Source organism: Giraffa tippelskirchi, chromosome 1 (assembly GCF_054371585.1).
Source record: "Giraffa tippelskirchi isolate mGirTip1 chromosome 1, T2T-mGirTip1v1.2.pri, whole genome shotgun sequence".
NCBI lineage: Eukaryota > Metazoa > Chordata > Mammalia > Artiodactyla > Giraffidae > Giraffa > Giraffa tippelskirchi.
In genome coordinates, this window is record NC_137275.1 from 51005077 (window position 1) to 51026884 (window position 21808).

Genomic DNA, 21808 nt, shown 5'->3' on the forward strand with positions numbered 1-21808 from the left:
CATTGCCAACTCCAGGGGATTTTCCCGACCCAGGGATCAAACCCACGTCTCCTGCACCTCCTGCATTGGCAGGTAGATTCTTTACAACTGTACCACCTGGGAAGCCCTTTCACTATGACTGTTCATTGTTCTAACACAGAGAGTTTTTCTCAATGAGACTATTTCCCCTAATTTTCCATTCAACTTATCTGCAAAGAATTGCTAAAAGTTAAAGAACTTTGAGTTTTGCTAGATGTGTAATAATATTAAGAAATTAATATTAGTTTTTAGGTGTGATAATAGAATTTTTTAAGATTAGGGACTTCGACCTCCTGCAGGAACTAAGCTTCCCACATAACAGAAGAGAAAGAATCTATAAGGACTACAGAACAAACTGCCTCGATGTCTTTTGTAAGAAAGTCATTAGGTCAATCACTTGGCAGAAAAGGCTTTCTTAAATGACATAAACCTAATAAGAAACATCCTCTTATTTTTCATTTTATATAATCCCTTTCACTAACCCCCAAAACTCTTGTTTAACAAAGTACTTTTCATGTAGTTTTGACAGCTGAGTCCTGGGAATTGGAGAGATGATGAAGTATAGGAATTGGGGGTTCCACGTCATCTCTGGGGTCTTTATTCAGGGTCTCTTTTTCTAAGAATCCATCACCAACCTTAACATCTACTCTCTACTCTCTCTTCAGGATAACTCTCCATTTCTCCATTTGTTTGTTTCCATTCCAATTCACCATCCTCATTTAGGGGAACTTGACTGTAAGCTCAGACCTTAAAACTGAAAGGAACCAATCAGAAAATGCATTGGAAAATAAATGAAATCCAATCCAATCCCATTAAGTACACATTAATGTTAACAGGTAGGAAAAAGTATGAAAACAATGTAAAATAGAGTAACACTGCAATAGATCAGTTGAAACTAATCAAATGAATGAAATGTGGACTACTGTATATGAAAAGAAGTATTAGGTAATGGATGACTTGAATCTGGAGGATGAGTCCCATTGATAGCCATAGATGTGAGAAAAATTTTAAGGGTATCTGCAGTTCTGGAGCTCGGATGTCCTAAATGACATCTCTAGTTAATATTCAACCTCAGCCAACTGAAAGTGTAACCTCCATCAGTGCTTGTAATGCTAACCCAAAGATTGTTTGGATGACATAATTGTTTCCAAGAAAATTATTAGTTTTAAACCTGGGGAATTAAGTATACATATGATAAAGTAAATCAAACCTCTACAGTATTCTTTAGTAAAGTTTAGAAACGATGTATTTAAAATAAATTTGCCTATGATAAAAATATTTCAGCCTTGTGATTCCAAAAAAAAAAAAAAAACTGACAGGACTGAATACTTGATTTAGTTAAAGAAATTATGTTGCAATCCATCAATATTAGAAAATTTAAGAAAGCCTAAGACTCATTTTTATAAGTTAAATTTGTCCTATTACAATGGTTACTTAAGTACTTGGAAGGTCCTTTCAGGTGAGTAAAGGACTTGAAAACAAAATGCATTGATTTCATATAAGTAGTTTAAAACGTTTAAGGGAGTCTTAATTTAGAAATAGAATCAAACATTAACACCTCCTTAAAAGTAATTCTTAAAATTTGCTACATTTTTAAGTAGAATAAAATGATTAAGTTGAATTTCAAAGCTCAAAAAACGATGTTTTTAATATATAAATTTAATACACTGAATATTAAATATTAAAAATAAAGTTTGCTTTAGTTAGTCTTAAAATTACCACGAACAAGATGCCCACAGTGGACCCTTAATGTAATCTGGACCTCTTCCCTCATAGTGCAGTCTGGACACAGCTCAGAGACAGATGTTTCTAAAATGCTATTAACGAGCATTTCTCTTCAGAAACCTGTTCTTTGATTTTTCCCTTTCCTGATTTAAACAAGAAAAAATTGAAACAGTAAAAAGAATTTTTTTATTAAACTTATTTAAGCAAACAAAAAAAATGTTCATCCATTTCTCCCACCCTTACAGCACTCCCTGTTTCTTGCAACCACCAGTCTGATCTCGGTATCTATGAGCTTCTTTTTATTTTTTTTTTTAACTTTTTATTTTATATTGGAATTAACAATGTTGTGATAATTTCAAAAAAAAGATAGCACTAAGTCATGTCCGACTCTTTTGATCCCACGAACTGTAGCCTGCCAGCCTCCTCTGTCCATGGAATTCTCCAGGCAAGAATACTGGAGTAGGTTGCCATTTCCTTCTCCAGTGGAACTTCCTGACCCAAGAAGTGAACTCAGTTCTCCCGCACTGTGGGCAGATACTTTACCAACTGAGCTACACAGGAAGCCCATGATAGTTTCAGGTGGATAGCAAATAGACTCTCGTATTTTTATTTTTTGTTCATTTCTATGTTTTTAGATTCTACATATAAGAGCAATCATATGATATTTGTCTTTTTCTGTCTGACTTATTTCACTTATCATCATCCCCTGAAAGTCCATTTGTATGGTAACACATGGCAAGATTTCATTAGTTTCATGGCTAAATTATATTCCATTATTATTTAAAATCTGCAATTTCTTTATCCATTTATCCACTGAAGGACACTTATATTGTTTCCGTATCTTAGATATTGTTAATAGTGCTGGAACAACAATAGAGGAGCATGTATGCACATTCAATTGCTCAAGTGTGTCTGATTCTGCAGCTCCCTGAACTGCAGCCTGCCAGACTCCTCTGTCCATGGAATTTTCCAGGCAAAAATACTGAAGCAGGTTTCCATTTCCTGCTCCATGGGATCCTCCTGACCCAGGGATTGAAACTGCATCTCTTATGTCTCCCGCACTGGCAGGTGAGTTCTTTACCAGTGCATCACCTGAAAAGCCCTACATGACAGCAGGCACATGAAAAGATGCTCAATATCATTAATCATCAGGGAAATTCAAATCAAAACCACAATGAGATGTGACCTCACAGCTGTTAGAATGGCTTTTATTAAAAAGACAAGAAATAAGTTTGGCGAAGATGTGAAGAAGGGGAACCCTCATAAACTCTTGGTGAGAATGTAAATTGATGCAACAACTATGAGAAACTTACAAATAGAACTGTCATGATTCAGAAATTCTGCTTTGCAGAATTTTCTCATAGTGAGAATTTTCTCACAGTGGTTGCACCAATTTACATTCTCACCAATAATGTATGAGGGCTCCCTTTCTCCACATCCTTGCCAAACTTATTTCTTGTGTTCTGTTTGCTTGTTTGTTCTTTTGTAAAAGCCATTCTGACAGCTCAGAGGTCGTATTTCATTGTGGTTTTGATTCGCATTTCCCTGATGATTAATAACGAGCATCATTTCATGTTTGTGTTGTCTTTTAAAAAAAAAAAAAAACCTATTTAGATCCTCTGCCCACTTTTTAATTGGGTTGTTTGTTTTCTTGGTACTGAGTGTTCATTTGTATTTTGGATATTTCGGATATCCTTATTGGATACATGATTTGCAACTATTTTCTCCCACTCAATAGGTTGCCTTTTCATTTTGTTGGTGGTTTCTTTGCTGTGCAAAGCTTTTCAGTTTGATGTAGTCCCACTTGTTTATTTTTGCTTTCATTGCTTTTGCTTTTGGAGTCAAATTCAAAAAAAAAAATCATTGCCAAGACCTACATCAAGGAGCTTACTGCCTGTAATTTCTTCTATGAGTTTTATCAGTCCAGGTCTTATGCTCAATTCATTTTGAGTTAAATTTTGTGTATGGTATAAGACACTGATTCAGTTTCACTCTTTTACAAGTGGCTGTCCAATTTTTAAACATTTATTAGAGATTGTTCTTTCCTTATGGTATATTCTTGGTTCCTTTGTGTGGGCTTATTTCTGGGTTCTCTATTTTGTTCTATTGACCTATGTGTCTGTTCTTATGCTGATACCATACTGTTTTAATTACTATAGTTCAGTTTGAAGTCAATCCAGTTTTGTTCTTCTTTTTCAAGATTGTTTAGCCTATTCAGGGTCTTTTGAGGATCCATATAAATGTTAGGATCATTTGTTTTATTTCTTTGAAATATACAATTGGATTTTGATAGAGACTGTACTGAATCTGTATTTTGCTTTGACTATCACAGACAATTTAACAATATTAGTCCTTCCAATCCAAGAGCATGAAATGTTTTTCCATTTATATACATCTTCTTCAATATCTTTCATTAATATCTTGTAGTTTTCAATACCCATATCAGTACTCTTGCCTAGAGAATCCCATGGACAGAGGAGCCTGGCAGGCTGCAGTCCACACAGTCACACAGAGTCAGACATGACTAGAGCAACTAAGCAGCAGCAGCAGTTTTTAATTCACAGGTATTTCACTTCCTTAATGAAATTTATTCCTAGGAATTTTATTCTTTGATGGAATTGTCATTGTTTTCTTCTTTTTCTGATAGATTATTATTACTATAAAGAAATGAAACAGTATTTGTATGTGTTTATTTTGTATCCTGCAACTTTACTGAATTCATTTACTGGTTCTAACACTTTTTGATGGAGTCTTCAGGGTTTTCCACATATGATATCATGTTGTCTGCAAATATTGACAGTTTTACTTCTTCCTTTCCTATTTGCATGTCTTTTAGTTCTTTTTCTTGTTTAACTGCTCTGGCTTCCAACACTATCGAATAAAAGTGTTAAAAGTGGACAGCATTGTTTTGTTCCAGATCTTAGAGGGAAAACTCTCAGCTTTTCCCTGTTGAGTATGTTGTCAGCTGTTGACTGTCATATATGCTCTTTATCATGTTGAGGTATGTTCTCTCTATACCGTTTGTTGAAAGTTTTTATCATAAATGGAGGTTAAATTTTGTCAAATGCTTTTTCTGAATCTATTGAGATGATCATATGATTTTTACCTTTCATTTTCTTGATACAGTATACCACAGTGATTGATTTTCAGTTGTTAAAGCATTTTACATCTGTGGAATAAATCTCATTTGATCATGATATATCATCCTTGTAATGTATTACTGAATTCAGAATGCTAACATTTCAGGCTAATCTTATATGCTGATGATTTCTGCATATGTGTTCAGCAAATATATTGACCTATGATTTTCTTTTCTGTGGCATCCTTGTCCAGATTTGGTATCAGGGTAACTGGCTGTGTGGTGCTGTACTGGCGAGCAGCCAAGAGAAGATACCCCATGTCCAAGGTCAGTAGTAGCAGCCGTCATGAGGTACCCAACGTCCAAGGTAAGAGAAACCCCAGGAAGGTAAGCACTGAGAGAGGGCATCAGAGGGCAGATAGACTGAAACCACAATCACAGACAACTAGCCAATCTGATCACACAGACCACAGCCTTGTTGAACTCAATGAAACTAAGCCATGCCATGTAGGGCCACCCAAGACAGATGGCTCATGGTGGAGAGTTCTGACAAAATCTGGTCCACTGGAGAAGGCAATGGCAAACCACTTCAGTATTCTTGCCTTGAGAACTCCATGAACAGTATGAAAATGCAAAAAGATAGGACACAGAAAGATGAACTCCCCAGGTTGGTAGGTACCCAATATGCTGCTGGAGATCAGTGGAGAAATAACTCCAGAAAGAATGAAGAGACAGAGCCAAAGCAAAAACAACAACCAGCTGTGGATGTGACTGGTGATAGAAGTGAGGTCCAATGCTGTAAAGAGCAATACTGTATAGAATCTGGAATGCTAAGTCCATGAATCAAGGCAAATTGGAAGTGGTCGAACAGGAGACAGCAAGAGTAAACATCGACATTTTAGGAATCAGTGAACTAAAATGGACTGGAATGGGTGAATTTAACTCAGATAACCATTATATCTACTACTGTGGGCAGGAATCCCTTAGAAGAAATGGAGTAGCCATCATAGTCAACAAAAGAGTCCAAAATGCAGTACTTGGATGCAATCTCAACAACGACAGAATGATCTCTGTTCATTTCCAAGGCAAACCATTCAATATCATGGTAATCCAAGTCTATGCCCCGACCAGTAATGCTGAAGAAGCTGAAGATGAACATTCTATGAAGACCTACAAGACCTTTTAGAACTAACACCCAAAAAAGATGTCTTTTTCATTATAGGGGACTGGAATGCAAAAGTAGGAAGTCAAGAGATACCTGGAGGAACAGGCAAATTAGGCCTTGGAGTACAGAATGAAGCAGGGCAAAGGCAAATAGACTGTTGCCAAGAGAATGCACTGGTCAGAGCAAACACCCTCTTCCAACAACACAAGAGAAGACTCTACACGTGGACATCACCAGATGGTCAAAACCGAAATCAGACTGATTATATTCTTTGCAGCCAAAGATCAAGAAGCTCTATACAGTCAGCAAAACAAGACCGGGAGCTGACTGTGGCTCAGATCGTGAACTCCTTATCGCCAAATTCAGACTTAAATTGAAGAAAGTACAGAAAACCATTAGACCATTCATGTATGACCTAAATTAAATCCCTTACAATTATACAGTGGAAGTGAGAAATAGATTTAAGGGACTAGATCTAGACAGAGTGCCTGATGAACTATGAACAGAGGCTTGTGACATTTTACAGGAGACAGAGATCAAGACCATCCCCAAGAAAAAGAAATGCAAAAAGTCAAAATGGCTGTCTGAGGAGGCCTTACAAACAGCTGAGGAAAGAAAAAACACAAAAGGCAAAGGAGAAAAGGAAAGATATATCCATCTGAATGCAGAGTTCCCAAGACTAGCAAGGAGAGATAAGAAAGCCTTCCTCAGTGACCAGTGCAAAGAAATACAGGAAAACAATAGAATGGGAAAGACTGGAGATCTCTTCAAGAAAATTAGAGATGCCAATGAACATTTCACACAAAGATGGTCACAATAAAGGAAAGAAACAGTATGGACCTAATAGAAGCAAAAGATAATAAGAAGAGGTGGCAAGAATACACAGAACTATACAAAAAAGATCTTCACAACCCAAATAATCACGATAGTGTGATCACTCACCTAGAGCCAGACATCCTGGAATGTGAAGTCAAGTGGGCCTTAGGAAGCATCACTACGAACAAAGCTAGCGGAGGTGATAGAATTCCAGTTGAGAGATTTCAAATCCTCAAAGATGATGCTGTGAAAGTGCTGCACTCAATATGTCAGTGAGTTTGGAAAACTCAGCAGTGGCCACAGGACTGGAAAAGGTCAGTTTACATTCCAATCCCAAAGAAAGGCGATGTCAAAGAATGTTCAGACTATCGCACAATTGCATTCTTCTCATATGCTAGTAAAGTAATGCTTAAAATATTCCAAGCCAGGCTTCAGGAATACTTGAACCATGAATTTACAGATGTTTAAGCTGGTTTTAGAAATGGCAGAGGAACCATAGGTCAAATTACCAACATCCATTGGATCATTGAAAAAGCAAGAGAGTTCCAGAAAAACATCTATTTCGGCTTCATTGACCACACCAAAGCCTTTGACTGTGTGCATCACAATAAACTGTGGAAAATTCTGAAAGAAATGGGGATACCAGACCACCTGACCTGCCTCTCGAGAAATCTGTACGCAGGTCAGGAAGCAACAGTTAGAACTGGACATGGAACAACAGACTGGTTCCAAATAGGAAAAGGAGTACATCAAGGCTGTATATTGTCACCCTGCTGTATATTGTCACCCTGCTTATTTAACTTATATGCAGAGTAAATCTTGAGAAACGCTGGGCTGGAGGAAGCACAAGCTGGAATCAAGATTGCTGGGAGAAATATCAATAACTTCAGATATGCAGATGACACCACCCTTATGGCAGAAAGTGAAGAAGAACTAAACAGCCTCTTGATGAAAGTGAGAGAGAAGAGTGAAAAAGTTGGCTTAAAAGTCAACATTCAGAAAACTAAGATCATGGCATCCGATCCCTTCTGCTGCTGCTGCTGCTGCTGCTCAGCTGCTTCAGTCGTGTCCGACTCTGTGCGACCCCATAGATGGCAGCCCACCAGGCTCCGCCGTCCCTGGGATTCTCCAGGCAAGAATACTGGAGTGGGGTGCCATTGCCTTCTCCGTCCGATCCCTTCACTTCATGGCAAATATATGGGGACACAGTGGAAAACAGTGGCTGACTTTATTTTTGAGGGCTCCAAAATCACTGCAGATGGTGACTGCAGCCATGAAATTAAAAGACGCTTACTCCTTGGAAGGAACATTATGACCAAACTAGACACCATATTAAAAAGCAGAGACATTACTTTGCCAAAATAGGTCCATCTAGTCAAGGCTACGGTTTTTCTAGTAGTCATGTATGGATGTGAGAGTTGGACTATAAAGAAAGCTGAGCGCCGAAGAATTGATGCTTTTGAACTGTGGTGTTGGAGAAGACTCTTGAGAGTTCCTTGGACTGCAAGGAGATCCAACCAGTCCATCCTAAAGGAGATTCATCCTGGGTGTTCACTGAAAAGACTGACTGAAACTCCAATACTTTGGCCACCTGATGCAAAGAGCTGACTCATTTGAAAAGACCATGATGCTGGGCAAGATTGAGGGCAGGAGGAGAAGGGGCGACAGAGGATGAGATGGTTGGATGGCATCACCGACTCAATGGACATGAGTTTGGGTAAACTCTGGGAGTTTGTGATGGACAGGGAGGCCTGGCCTGCTGAGATTCAGGGGGTTGCAAAGAGTCGGACACGACTGAGCAACTGAACTGAACTGAACTTTGGCTTCATAAAATATGTGTAGAAGGGTTCTCCTTTTATATTTTGGAAGAGTTTGAGAAGAATTGGTATCAATTCTTTTTCGAATGTTTGGTAAAATTCACCTGCCTTGCTGTTTGGTACTGAACTTTTAATTGTTTTGAGGTTTTTGATTACTAATTCAATCTTTCCTGCTAATAATCAGTTTGTTCAGATTTCTGTTTTATTATGATTCAGTCTTGGTAAGTTGTATTTATGTTATGAATTTATCCACTTCATCTAGGTTGTCCAATATGATTGTATATAAACGTTTACATTTTATTTCTTTCAAACAAAAAGTCAGCTTAATACTTGTTACTATATTATCAAATTAATCTTTTTTCCACTGTACTCAATTCAATATTATGTTCAATTAGTATTTAATAAATTCTTTGCTAAGCCTCAGAATTTAAAACCTACTTCATCAAGCCTGTTTCTAAAATAAGCAAACTCTTTTTCTTTTTCCTTATAAATATTTAAAAACACAATTTGAACAAAACATACATACATTGCTGCCTAAATAAAAACTAAATTTACCTGCCTCCCCTTCAGCTTGATGGGGCTTCCCAGGTGGCTCAGTAGTAAGGAATCCACCTGCCAATGCAGGAGATGCATGTTCAATTCTAGGTTGGGAAGATCCCCTGGAGGAGGAAATGGCTATCCACTCCAGTATTCTTGCCTGGAAAATCCCATGGACAGAGAATTCTGCAGAGCTACAGTACCAGGCGGTTGCAAAGAGTTGGGCACGACTAGCAACTGAGCATGAACACATGATTTATTCCAACACCTCTGCTTATTTGCATAGTCCTCCATCATTTTGGTTTCCATTTGTTGTTGCTCAGTAGCTCAGTTGTGTCTGACTCTTTGCAACACCAAGGAGTGCAGCACAGCAGGCTTCCCTGTCCTTCACCAACTCCCAGAGCCTGCTCAAACTCATCTCCATTGAGTCGGTAATGCCATCCAATCATCTCATTCTCTGTCATCCCTTTCTCCTCCTGCACTCAATTTTTCCCAGCATCAGGATCTTTTCCAATGAGCTGGCTCTTCGCATCAGGTGGCCAAAGTATTGGAGTTTCAGCTTCAACATCAGTTCTTCCAGTGAACACCCAGGACTGATCTCTTTTAGGATGGACTAGTTGGATCTCCTTGCAGTCCAAGGGACTCTCAAGAGTCTTCTCCAACACCACAGTTCAAAAGCATCAATTCTTTGGCGCTCATCTTTCTTTATAGTCCAACTCTCACATCCATACATGACCACTGGAAAAACCATAGCCTTGACTAGACGGACCTTTTTTGGCAAAGTAATGTCTCTGCTTTTTAATATGCTGTCTAGGTTGGTCATAGCTTTTCTTCCAAGGAGCAAGCATCTTTTAATTTCATGCCTGCAGTCACCATCTGCACTGATTTTGAAAAGAAAAGAAAATCTGTCACTGTTTCCATTGTTTCCTCATCTATTTGCCAAGAAGTGATGAGACTGGATGCCATGATCTTTGTTTTTTGAATGTTAAGTTTTAAGTCAGCTTTTTCCCCTCTCCTCTTTCATCTTCATCAAGAGGCTCCTTAGTTCCTCTTCACCTTCTGCCATAAAAAGGGTAGTATCATCTGCATATCTGAAGTTATTGATATTTCTCCCTCAGATTCAAATTTATTTCTCAGTATTTCTCAACTTACAGGTTTCCCTTTTCCTCTTTCACTGTTATTTTAGATCAGATCAGGAGTGAGTCAGGAGACTCATGGAGAGAACAAATCTGTGGTTGCCAAGAGGGAGGAGGTTGGGGAGGAATGGAGTGAGAGACTAGGATTAGTTGATATAAGCTATTATGTATAGAATGGGTGAACAACAAGGTCCCACCTGTACTGTATAGTACAGGGAACTACAATCAATATGCTGTGGTAAGCCATAATGAAAAATATTTTTAAAAAGATATATATATATATATATATATATATATATATATAAACATAGATATATGTATATAACAGAATCACTTTTCTGTACAACAGAAATTAACACACATACACACACACACACAAGAGCAACTAAGGAGAAGCCAAGAGATGCCAGATCTAGTCACAGGATCAAAACAACAAGCATTGCAAACTTTGAGGGGCTATGCAGGCAACAGATTGCAGCTGCTTCAATTAGATGATATATGACTGCTAAGAGCCTAGGAGGCAAGCTGGAGTTAGAATAGAATGGATTAGGAAAAGGAAGAAAGAGGTTCCAACTTAACAGGCAAAGGTCAACTTTCAAGAGGCCAGACTAAATGAAAAGTAGATAAGAGAACACAGGCAGAGAAGAGGGGCTGACATTTCAGGACTGGATGAAGCGAGCAGATCTCCCCAAGAGGTCCGAGCCTCTGCTCTCAGCCTTGGCACAAGCTCACTACGCTGTTGCCTCTGATGTGTTCAGCTGCCACAAGCCCTGAACCTACAGCTGGTTTACCTTCTTTATGCTTTTCTTTACAGTGTTTTTCCCCCTGGCTTCTTCCTTTGGGATGAATACTAAAATGTAATCCTAGGTTAACTATTGATTCTTTCTCCATTTGGTAGATTTCCTCACAGTTCAGAGTTGGCAAGATTCTACAGTGATAAATGATTCCTCCTTCCAGCAAATGTTGTTTCTGAGAATTTTTTGGGTCAGAGGGAAAACAACAACAACATTGTGATTTTCCAATATATCTGCTAAACACTGCAGTGAGTTATGAACCTGAGCAGGGATATATCATCCAAGAAGCCCAAATACAATTGGCAAATATATTTCATATTTGAAAGCTATGCCTTATTTCAATTCATCAGGAAACCATCTTATTTAAGGCTGGCATTCTTTCCAAATTAAAAGTGGTGGAACTACAAAATTATATTACATAATCATAATTATTTACCTCATTTATAGCTATATTCAATTTTTAATAAACATTCCAATCTTTCAATACTTTTACCTCATTATTATCACCTTTCCTCCCTTGAAATAACACCTAATATGACATGGCAAGAAAAAGAATTGAGATTTTCCTAGGAGTTTTTTCATTTCTGATATTGACTTTCTGGTAAAATCAAAGAAATAAATTATAATAAAACTTCTTGTCTTCACTCGCTACCCTTTTCATATAAGAAATATGACACCATTTTCAAGATGAAAACCATAACATCCAGTCGAAACAAAAATTTTATGTATATTTTCAGATATATTACACAGGTACATAGATGAGGAAACAGTGGAAACAGTGGCTGACTTTATTTTGGGGGGTTCCAAAATCACCATAGATGGTGACTGAAGCCATGAAATTAAAAGACGCTTACACGCTTACTCCTTGGCAGGAAAGTTATGACCAACTTAGACAGCATATTGAAAAGCAGAGACATTACTTTGCCAAAAAAGGTCTGTTTAGTCAAGGCTACGGTTTTTCCAGTGGTCATGTATGGATGTGAGAGGTGGACTATAAAGAAAGCTGAGCACCAAAGAATTGATGCTTTTGAACTGTGGTGTTGGAGAAGATTCTTAAGAGTCCCTTGGACTGCAAGGAGATCCAACCAGTCCATCCTAAAAGAGATCAGTCCTGGGTGTTCACTGGAAGAACTGATGTTGAAGCTGAAACTCCAATACTTTGGCCACCTGATGCGAAGAGCTGACTCACTGGAAAAGACCCTGATGCTTGGAAAGATTGAGGGCAGGAGGAGAAGGGGACGACAGAGGATGAGATGGTTGGATGGCATCACCGACTCAATGGACATGGGTTTGGGTGGACTCCGGGAGTTGGTGACGGACAGAGAAGCCTAGCGTGCTGCGGTTCATGGGGTCACAAAGAGTCAGTAGGACTGAGCAACTGAACTGAACATAATTATTTGATCATAATTGTTTTTGGATCCAGAACCTATTGGGTTAGCTGACCATTCAATCTTAAATACCAAGCTCAGTATCTAGAACATGGTTGGCACTTAATTAACTGCACTGAATGCATGAAGAGAAAGCATGCATGTATCTCTAGTTATATCTAACAACCGTACCAAGGGGCAATAGGAAATTTCTGGAAGTAATGGATATGTTTATTAACTTGAATGTGGTGATGGCTTCGTAGGTGTCCATATGTATGCTCAAACTTGTCAAATTCTACACTTCAAACATATTAAGCTTATTGTGAGTCATTCAGTACAGTTCAGTCGCTCAGTCGTGTCCAACTCTTTGCGACCCCATGAATTGCAGCATGCCAGGCCTCTCTGTCCATCACCAACTCCCGGAGTCTACCCAAACCCATGTCCTTCGAGTCAGTGATGCCATCCAACCATCTCATCCTCTGTCGTCTCCTTCTCCTCCCGCCCCCAATCCTACCCAGCATTAGGGTCTTTTCCAATGAGTCAACCCTTCGCATGAGGTGCCCAAAGTATTGGAGTTTCAGCTTCAACACCAGACCTTCCAATGAACACCCAGGATTGATCTCTTTTAGGATGGACTGATTGGATCTCCTTGCAGTCCAAGGGACTCTCAAGAGTCTTCTCCAACACCACAGTTCAAAAGCATCAATTCTTTGGCGCTCAGCTTTCTTCACCGTCCAACTCTCACATCCATACATGACCAATGGAAAAACCATAGCCTTGACTAGACGGACTTTTGTTGGCAAAGTAATGTCTCTGCTTTTAAATATGCTATCTAGGTTGGTCATAACCTTCCTTCCAAGGAGTAAGCGTCTTTTAATTTCATGGCTGCAATCACCATCAGAAGTGATTCTGGAGCCCAAAAAAATAAAGTCTGACACTGTTTCCACTGTTTCCCCATCTATTTCCCATGAAGTGAGTCAATTAGACTTCAATAAAGCTACTTTTTAAAAATGTCAGAATTCATGAAAATGCCACACTAAATATATTATCAATGAAGTATATTTTACAATAATATTTTATAAAGGCTCAGCATTATTGGAAATTTGTTTACTAAGTTTTGGAAAAGAAACACTACTCCTAAATTAACAGTAATTTTCACTTCTTGGCTCTTGCAAGATGGAAATTTTTAAAGTAAAAATCAGGCCATTTAATCAACCTCTTATCAGTTTGAAATAAGCTTGAATTCAAGATCTCAATACAAGGCCTGTTTTGTCTTGAACGTTTATTTACTTTTTGAGAAAAAATTCAGTAAATTTTTTTCTCCAAAAAATTATGTGTGAATCAAACACTAATTTAAATGTACCAGAGAATATTCAAAAATTTTTTCTATTAAGTCTTTCTATATAAAACAAATTTACATTTTAAAATTTATTTCATTTAAACAGGAGTAATATATTTTCCATTACAGTGAAGAAAATAATCATCATTATATTTTTTGTTGGAAACTCCCAGTATATGAAGAAGATAATAACATTTAAAGACATTGTAATTTTGACATAAAACCTTGCTAACATGTTTGAAAAGAGAATGGTAATACAGTCATGGGAAATGAAGCACAGACATAAGAGCAAAATATTGATTTCATCATTATGAGTAAATCACTGGATTATTTAATAACAATAGATTTAGAGCTTTTGGTTGAAATCAGTTTGTCTTTCATTGTTTTTTATCTGGTATTTCTTACTATAATTAAATTCTCATGAATATTTTGATGATTTTCGAGTATACTTTTAAAAACATAAGTGCTTTAAAGACAAGACACGTAATAATACAAAAAAAAAAGCAAAATCCAAATAACCCCTATTGACACTTAAAGAAGATACTTACATATAGTTAGAAAATGCAAACACTGCAGAAAAATAGCAAACAGGAAAAATAAGAACCTCCCTTCTCACCACCCATCTTTCCACCCACAGGTAAATTACTGTTTTATACTTTTCTATCCTACTAGCAAAAATAACATATGTATATATGTGTGTATATATATATATATATATATACACACACACATTTACTCACCAAAATGAATCATATTATGCACACTGTTTTATTACAAGCATTTTTTTCTTAATATATTTTACTACTATTTCCATATCAGCCCTTGGTGATCACTACATTCTTTTAGATTCGACAATCAATGCTTCAGTGAATATCTCTGCACACACATCTTAGTGTTATATGCATTTTGTTACTCAGTCCAGCAAGAACAAGCTACTCCAATCAGTCTGTTTTAAAATTTTGATCACTTGATTTTAACAAAAGTCAATATAGTATTCAGAAGCTTTTTCTGGTATCAAGTACATCCTAGCAAATATGTTCTAAATCATTTAATGACAAAGTAATATATTCCAGTATATATGCTTATGAAGGGTATAATTTATTACCTATTCAAATAAAATACTACCTATTCTTTGACTTATTTCCAGTCTCCAATGTTAGGGAACCAGATCATTCACAGTACACACATTTTTCAGCACATTCATTCATTCCACAAATATTTATTGATCCTGAGCCACATGACAGACAGGCAGTGTTCTTAAAGTTAGACAAACTGTGATAAATAAGTCAATAGAGCAACACCTATTTATCATAAGCAGGGAAACCAACAGATAAGAAAACTTCAGACACAAGTGCTATGAGGAAAACAGACTAAGGCAATGTGGTGGTGGCTGGCACTGGGGAACATGTTCAATACCAGCTGCAGGGGGGGCCGGGGACGGGGCAGGGGACAGGAACTGAATAATCTGAGCCCAAATGACCAAATAAGAGGTAGAAGGAGATGAGCCTGAGAGGCAGGCAAGGGCAAGTTCAGAAAGGGCCTGAGTTTCATTCCAAGTGCTATTGGAAGCCACTGAAGTCTGAAGAAATGACATAAACTCATTTGTGTTTTAAAGGAATTAAAATTTTTAATTCATTTGTTTTAAAATAATAACTATGAATGGGTGACAAGTAAAAGCAAGGAAATCAGTAGGAGACTACTATAGGTGCGTGATGATGGTGGCCTGTATAAGAGCAGTTGAGATGGGATGAAACGTGGCTTGAAGTAAGACGTATTTTTAAAACTGTGCTTAAAGAACATATTGGTGCATTGGAGGGGTACTGGTGCACGTAAGGGATGGTGACAGAAAAACAGCAATCAAGATGGGAAGATTTGAGGAAAAGGGCTTACAAGTCCAATAACATAAATTCCAATTAACATAATATCTTAACCATGCCATAATAATATCATAACCATAATAATATCTTCACCATCCAGTGAATCAGTATATCAACTATGTACCAAAGGTAACAAGATCTTTTCTTACAATAATCAGGTGGTTTGTGACTAGACAGAGTTTTGTGATATATCTTAACCTCCAGTTTAAACTAAAAGAAATAATTGAGTTCAGTTCAGTCGCTCAGTCATGTCTGACTCTTTGCGACCCCATAGGTGGGGTGGGGGGAAGAAAAGCTGAGTGCCGAAGAACTGATGCTTTTGAACTGTGGTGTTGGAGAAGAGTCTTGAGGGTCCCTTGGAAAGCAAGGAGATCAAACCAGTCAATCCTAAAGAAAATCAATCCTGAATATTCATTGGAAGGACTGATGCTGAAGCTGAAGCTCCAATATTTTGGCCACCTGATGTGAAGAACTGACTCACTGGAAAAGACCCAGATGCTGTGAAAGACTGAAGGCAGGAGATGGGGACAACAGAGAATGAGATGGTTGGATGGCATCACTGACTCAGTGGACATGAGTTTGAGCATGCTCTGGGAGTTGGTGATGGACAGGGAAGCCTGATGTGCTGCAGTCCATGGAGTCACAAAGAGTTGGACATGACTGAGCAAATGAACTGAGCAAAGAGCTGATTCATTGGAAAAGACCCCACTGCTGGGAAAGATTGAAGGCAGAAGGAGAAAAAGACATCAGAGGATGAGATGGCTGGATGGCATCACCAATGCAATGGACATGAACTTAGGCAAACTCCAGGAGATGATGAGGGACAGGGAGGCCAGGCATGCTGCAGTCCATGGGGTCACAAAGAGTTGGACATGACTGGGCAGCTGAACACACATATACAAATATGCCGATTAGTACAATATTGAACTTCAATCAGGGTTCTGAACCAATAAAAACATGTGTAATGTCTAATAATCAGAAATGAATTGTTGTTCAGAAATGAGTTAGGTAGGGTAATCTTGTTATTATGGGTAAAGTGATAGCATAACTTGGGAAAAGACACACAGTAAGCTATTGACCAGGTCATGCAATGTTCCTCTCTGTATGAAAGACTGTTACTTCCTGTATCAACACTGCTTATGGGTTGTTAATAGGAAGCACACATACACACAGACATATATAAAACAGATTGCTCTACAGAAAACAGAGGTAATTTCTGGAACTTATTTACAAATAAGAAGAACTGAACTTCATTTGGTGGTCCACAGGAATTACAAAGGTTATTGCTCATAAATCAAATACTGTTATGTTGCTGTGCACTATTTTTGACTAAAAACTGGTTCTGGCTTTATATAAAATTACACCTAAATCAGTAATCATAAAAGCACTGCCTTTTCTCTGGTTTCTGTTCACTAACTTCTAGAACTGATTTTTCTTTAACTATTCCCTTGTTGTACTTACCTTTTCAATTTTTTTCAGACTTGTGTTCACTGAGCCAGGGGCAGTCGCCTTTATACAAGATCTTGGACCTGGAAAGAGTAAGAAGGGCCAGTGATGACTGTCCTAAAGGGGCTGTGTGCTCATTTCTTACTTTTAGAAGACCATACTTGCAGATCAACACCATCACTGAAAAAAACACCTTTGAGTCCTGCTCTACCCTGCAATGTTTCATGAACACTGGAATTCTATTTTCTTTGTTCTAACCCCAGCCTCTCAAGCAGAGCCAACTAGAGTGAGTTCTCCATAAATATGCATTGACTGCCTGATTCAGAATTAATGAAAGGCAGGGCTCTGATTAGCAAATGCTACCTGCAGGAGGCAGAAAAAATACCACAAATGGAGATATGATGCTATTAGCAGAGTTTTATTTTTCCTTGAGGCTTGAGAATAATCACTTATATCTCGGCTTAGACCTTTCCAGATCTCTCCCTTCAGGACCTGAAAGTAATTTACAATAGAGTACTCCTTGTAAAACCCTCTTCCACCCAGTGCTGGAGGAAGAGGGCAAGGTGCTTCTAACAATTTATTCCTTTCTCGCCATTTTAGCCGCTCACCAGGATCTATACAAAACCTTACATCCAAAAGATGAAATCAGCAATAAATACCGTACTTGTTTTGATAACTTGTTAATATAGATCTCTGTATACAAAATAAAAGGTAATGAGGTTACGATTATTTCTAGGATTTGTTCAATTGCTAAGTCGTGTCTGACTATTTGCAGCCCCATAGATTGCAACATGCCAGGCTTCCCTGTCCTTCACTATCTCCTGGAACTTACTCAAACTCATGTCTACTGAGTCGGTGATTTCTAGAATATGGAGCAAATTAAAATTTAATGTATTCATGGATTATATATTTGGAAGCCTCTTCCCTTTTTTGGGTAAAACTACTGCTCCCAACTTCCTGAAGGTTTGACTTAAAAAAAAAACACCTCAAACCAAAAAAGTCCTTTTTTGAAGCACCTGGCCCAATAGTTGGATTTTATGCCAAGTCCAGGGCTTTGTCAGGCTGCAGAACACGCATTAGCGAGAGACACCCGGCCACTGGCAGGCCGGCCCGGGCACCGTGGGGAGGAGGAGCCATCAGCGCCCAGGGACCCCGGACTCAGAGCCTGTTGCTTCCGAACCAGACGACAGACCAGGTGCGACTCGGGCTGCGAGGGCTGCTGGCGGTGAGGGAGGCTAGAATTCCACCCGGACGGCGAGCACGCAGACCCCTTCCACCACTTGGGTTGGAACTTAGCCACGGGCCCCCAAGCCCTTTCTCCCCTCAGCCTCTCTCCAGCCGACTCAGACCCAACCCCACTCGCCGGACCACGGGCGACCCCATTGTTATTAAAACCAGAGGGTGACGGAAGAGGATATGCAAGGATGAAGGAGCCAGAGCAGCCTTTCTCTTTGGCCAAGACTTGGAAAAATCTGAAACCTATTGAGGAAGGACAGAAGAGCCGAAGTCACGGGATGGAAAGAGGGCGCCCGGTGTGGAGTAAACCATTAGCTCCCCGGCCCGTCCCCTGCAGGTGGTACAGTCCAAAGCGGGGCGGGGCGACAGGAGGCTCCGCCGGGTCTCACCCTGCCCCTCTCCCGCCTTCCCGGCCGCGCTGCCGCTGGAGCGGGTGAGCGAGCTCCCCGACGACCCCTCCCCCGGCGCCAGCGCCCGGGCCCGAGCTCCGCCCCTCGCCGAGCCGGCCCCTGAGCGGCTGCGGGCAGATCTCGCTCGGCTCTGCGGACACTGCCACCTTCGTGGTCTCTTCCTCCTTCCGCAGGTGTGCGAGGGCCTCTCCCGGCAGAGGCGCTGCCCTGGGTGGCCGGCAGGGCCCTCGCGGCTGCTGATCGCTCGGCGCAGGGAAGCCAGATCCCCCGCCCGCGCGGCGCCGTGACAGGTGCAGGGTCTGGTTTAAGGATCCACCTGCGGCGGCTGCTGCGATGCCCACCATGCGGAGGACCGTGTCGGAGATCCGGTCCCGCGCCGAGGGTAAGTGGCCGCCGCAGCGCCGGGCTGGGTGCGGAGCGCGCGCGGAGGCGACTCGGAGCCAGCCGGGAGTGGGGCGGCGTGAGTGTGTGTCTGTGTATGTCGGGGAACAGATGCCCGTCCCACCCCTTCCCCCAGGAATGTCTGGCTGTCGTGCCTGGTCCCTGGCCAACCCTTCTCCCTGCACTGTCTTCGGCGCCCTAGCAGACCCCTTCGCGGCTGCAGAGCCCCGAAATTGGTGTCCTCGGTGGGATCCCCACGGCTCTTTTTACGCCGCAGCGTGACTGTTCGGCCTCTGCGCTCTCGCCCTGCCCACCTCCCTCCCCACTAGCGCGCAAACCTCTAGGTCTCTCTACTCTGCTTCTCCATTGTAGGGCTGCAGATCCCCAACCCGCCGCCCGCCTTTGTGCAGCCCCCACATCACGACACCCCGAGAACTGAAATTGCCTTTCCCAGGATGCAGGATCGTTTGATCCGCAGCCCCTCGCCACTCGAAGCGGGAGGAGCCTTGATTGGGGTTGGGCGCTCAGCGGGTGCTGTGCATTACAGTCTCTGCGGTTCTGCCTCTTGCAGCGGTGTCTCACCCAGCTCCATTCCTGAGGTTTTGTTTTTGTTTTTCCGTTTACCTGATACCTGCACTTTGGCCAGCTGAGCTGACTTTTTAGCAAGGTGGAAGCTATTTTCTTTGCTCCACCCAGGGCCAGCTGTTGAATGGCTACACTTGTCAGCAATGAGCAACAGATGCCCTAGAGTAAAGGCAAATTCACTTTTGGAGGGCTGAGACTCTTCATCCTCTGAGGAGTCCTCAGCATCCTGCCCAGCGTATGGCCGTCAATTGGTAAATATTTTTTTATTTTGTTCATGGTGACGCCAAGACTGTACAGATCTTGAGCTTTGTTTTCTTTTGTTTTTCTCTCCCATAAACCCGTACTTGAATCCTGCAAAGGGTGGCTCACGTTCTCATAACTTGTTTTTGAGAACTTGGCTGTGGTCACTGGTGTCCATCCTTCACCTCCACCCCTTCCACACTTTAATGTTTGGAAACTGGTAAAATGATTTTAGGAGAAAAGCTATAGAAGTTGGGAGAATTGGATTGCAGGGGTTTGAGATGGGCCATTTTATTATTTTTCCTCCTCTGTGCCTTGATTCTGAAAATGGGGCCTCTGGGATCTAATGGGCTTCCAAGGTGGCTCTGACAGTAAAGAATCTGCCTGCAATGCAGGAGACCTGGGTTTAGTTCCTAGGTCAAGAAGATTCCCATGGAGAAGGGAATGGCTACCCACTGCAGTATTCTTGCCCAGAGAACTTCATGGATAGAGGAGCCTGGAGGGCTACAGTACGCAAAGAGTGGGGCTCTCATAGCTCTGATTTTCTGATTATAGCACTTTGGAAATTCTCAGTGGCACGTCTCTGGGGAGAAGTCCACACAAGAGTCAGAAAACCTGTGTCCTGCTTAGGAATTTCATACATACTTATTGTCATTTGTAATATAATGAAAAATAGACAGGGCACCTTTTAGATACACACTGTCTTTAAATGTACACAGTGAAAAATGTGTACTTTTTTTACACTTCTGAGTGAAATGAATTTTCTTTTTCTCTAATTTTTTCTTCCAGTTTTTTGACTTCCATACATCATGAAAAATTACCGTATTTAGTCAACATTCATCAACTCATATAGATACAAAATTAAAGAAACAGAAAAAAATATTTTCCTTATGAGAATTGCTGAGACTTACTTTTCTAACATTTCATATATAAACATAATTATATTTATCATGTTGTACGTTACATCCCTGGTATTTATTTATCTTATAACTGGACGTTTGTATCTTTTGATGGCTTTTACCTTCTCCCCCACACCCCACCTCTGGTAACCACCAATCTGATCTTCTTTCTGAATTTGTTTGTTTTGAAGTATAATTAACCTATAAGAGTATGTTAGTTTCTGTTACAGAACATAGTGATTCGATATTTCTAAACATTTCAAAATGATCAGCATAATGTCTAGTTACCCTCTGTCCACATACAAAGTTATTGCATAATTATTGACTATATTTGCCTCACTGTACATTTCATATACAAGACTCATGTATTTTGCAACTGAAAGTTTGTACCTGTTAATCTTCCTCACCTATTTCTCTACCCACCCCACGCCAATTCCCACTGGCAACCACCTGTTCGTTCTGTGTATTTATGACACTGTTTCTGTTTGGTTATGTTTGTTCACTTGTTTTATAGATTCCACATATAGGTGAAATCATGCAGCACTTGTCTTTCCCTGACTTATTTCACTTAGCATAATACCCTCTAGATCCACCCATGTTGTCCTAAATGGCAAGATTTCATCCTGTTTTTATGACTGAGTAATATTCATATATACATATATACACACACACATATACATATACATACACTGCATCGTCTTTATTCATTCATCTATTGATTGCACTTAGGTTGCTTCCATATCTTGGCTATTATAAAAATTGCTGCAATGAACACAGTGATACATATATCTTTTCTAATTAGTGTTTTTGTTTTCTTTGGATAAATACCTAGGAGTGAAATTGCTGGATCATATGGTAGCTCTATTTTTAATTTTTTGAAGAACCTCTGTACTATATTCAGTAGTGGCTGCATAAATTTACATTTCCACCCAACAATGCAT

General features: G+C 40.0%; 2 protein-coding genes across 12 annotated transcripts in view; one reads left to right on the plus strand and one right to left on the minus strand.

Moving 5' to 3' along the window:
- GRXCR1 (glutaredoxin and cysteine rich domain containing 1) overlaps positions 1 to 18461 on the minus strand; it is a 326824-nt gene extending 308363 nt beyond the window's left edge. The window contains exons 1-2 of the mRNA XM_081523573.1: positions 18133 to 18461; positions 17132 to 17199 (exon numbers count right to left, since the gene is read on the minus strand). The gene's annotated coding sequence lies outside the window, so the exon portion shown is untranslated. The remainder of the gene's footprint in view (positions 1 to 17131; positions 17200 to 18132) is intronic.
- The window catches only part of ATP8A1 (ATPase phospholipid transporting 8A1), a 230854-nt gene continuing 227332 nt past the window's right edge, over positions 18287 to 21808 (plus strand). For 6 of the 11 annotated variants that reach the window (XM_081523285.1, XM_081523371.1, XM_081522785.1 and 3 more), the window contains exon 1: positions 18756 to 19144. Coding sequence is in view for 6 of the 11 variants with exons in the window: in XM_081522785.1 (XP_081378911.1) it covers positions 19096 to 19144 (49 nt within the window). In the remaining 5 variants the exon portion in view is untranslated. Of the gene's footprint in view, positions 19145 to 21808 lie in introns of all 11 variants that reach the window. The other 5 variants (XM_081523434.1, XM_081522682.1, XM_081523201.1 and 2 more) reach the window with 3 other exon arrangements.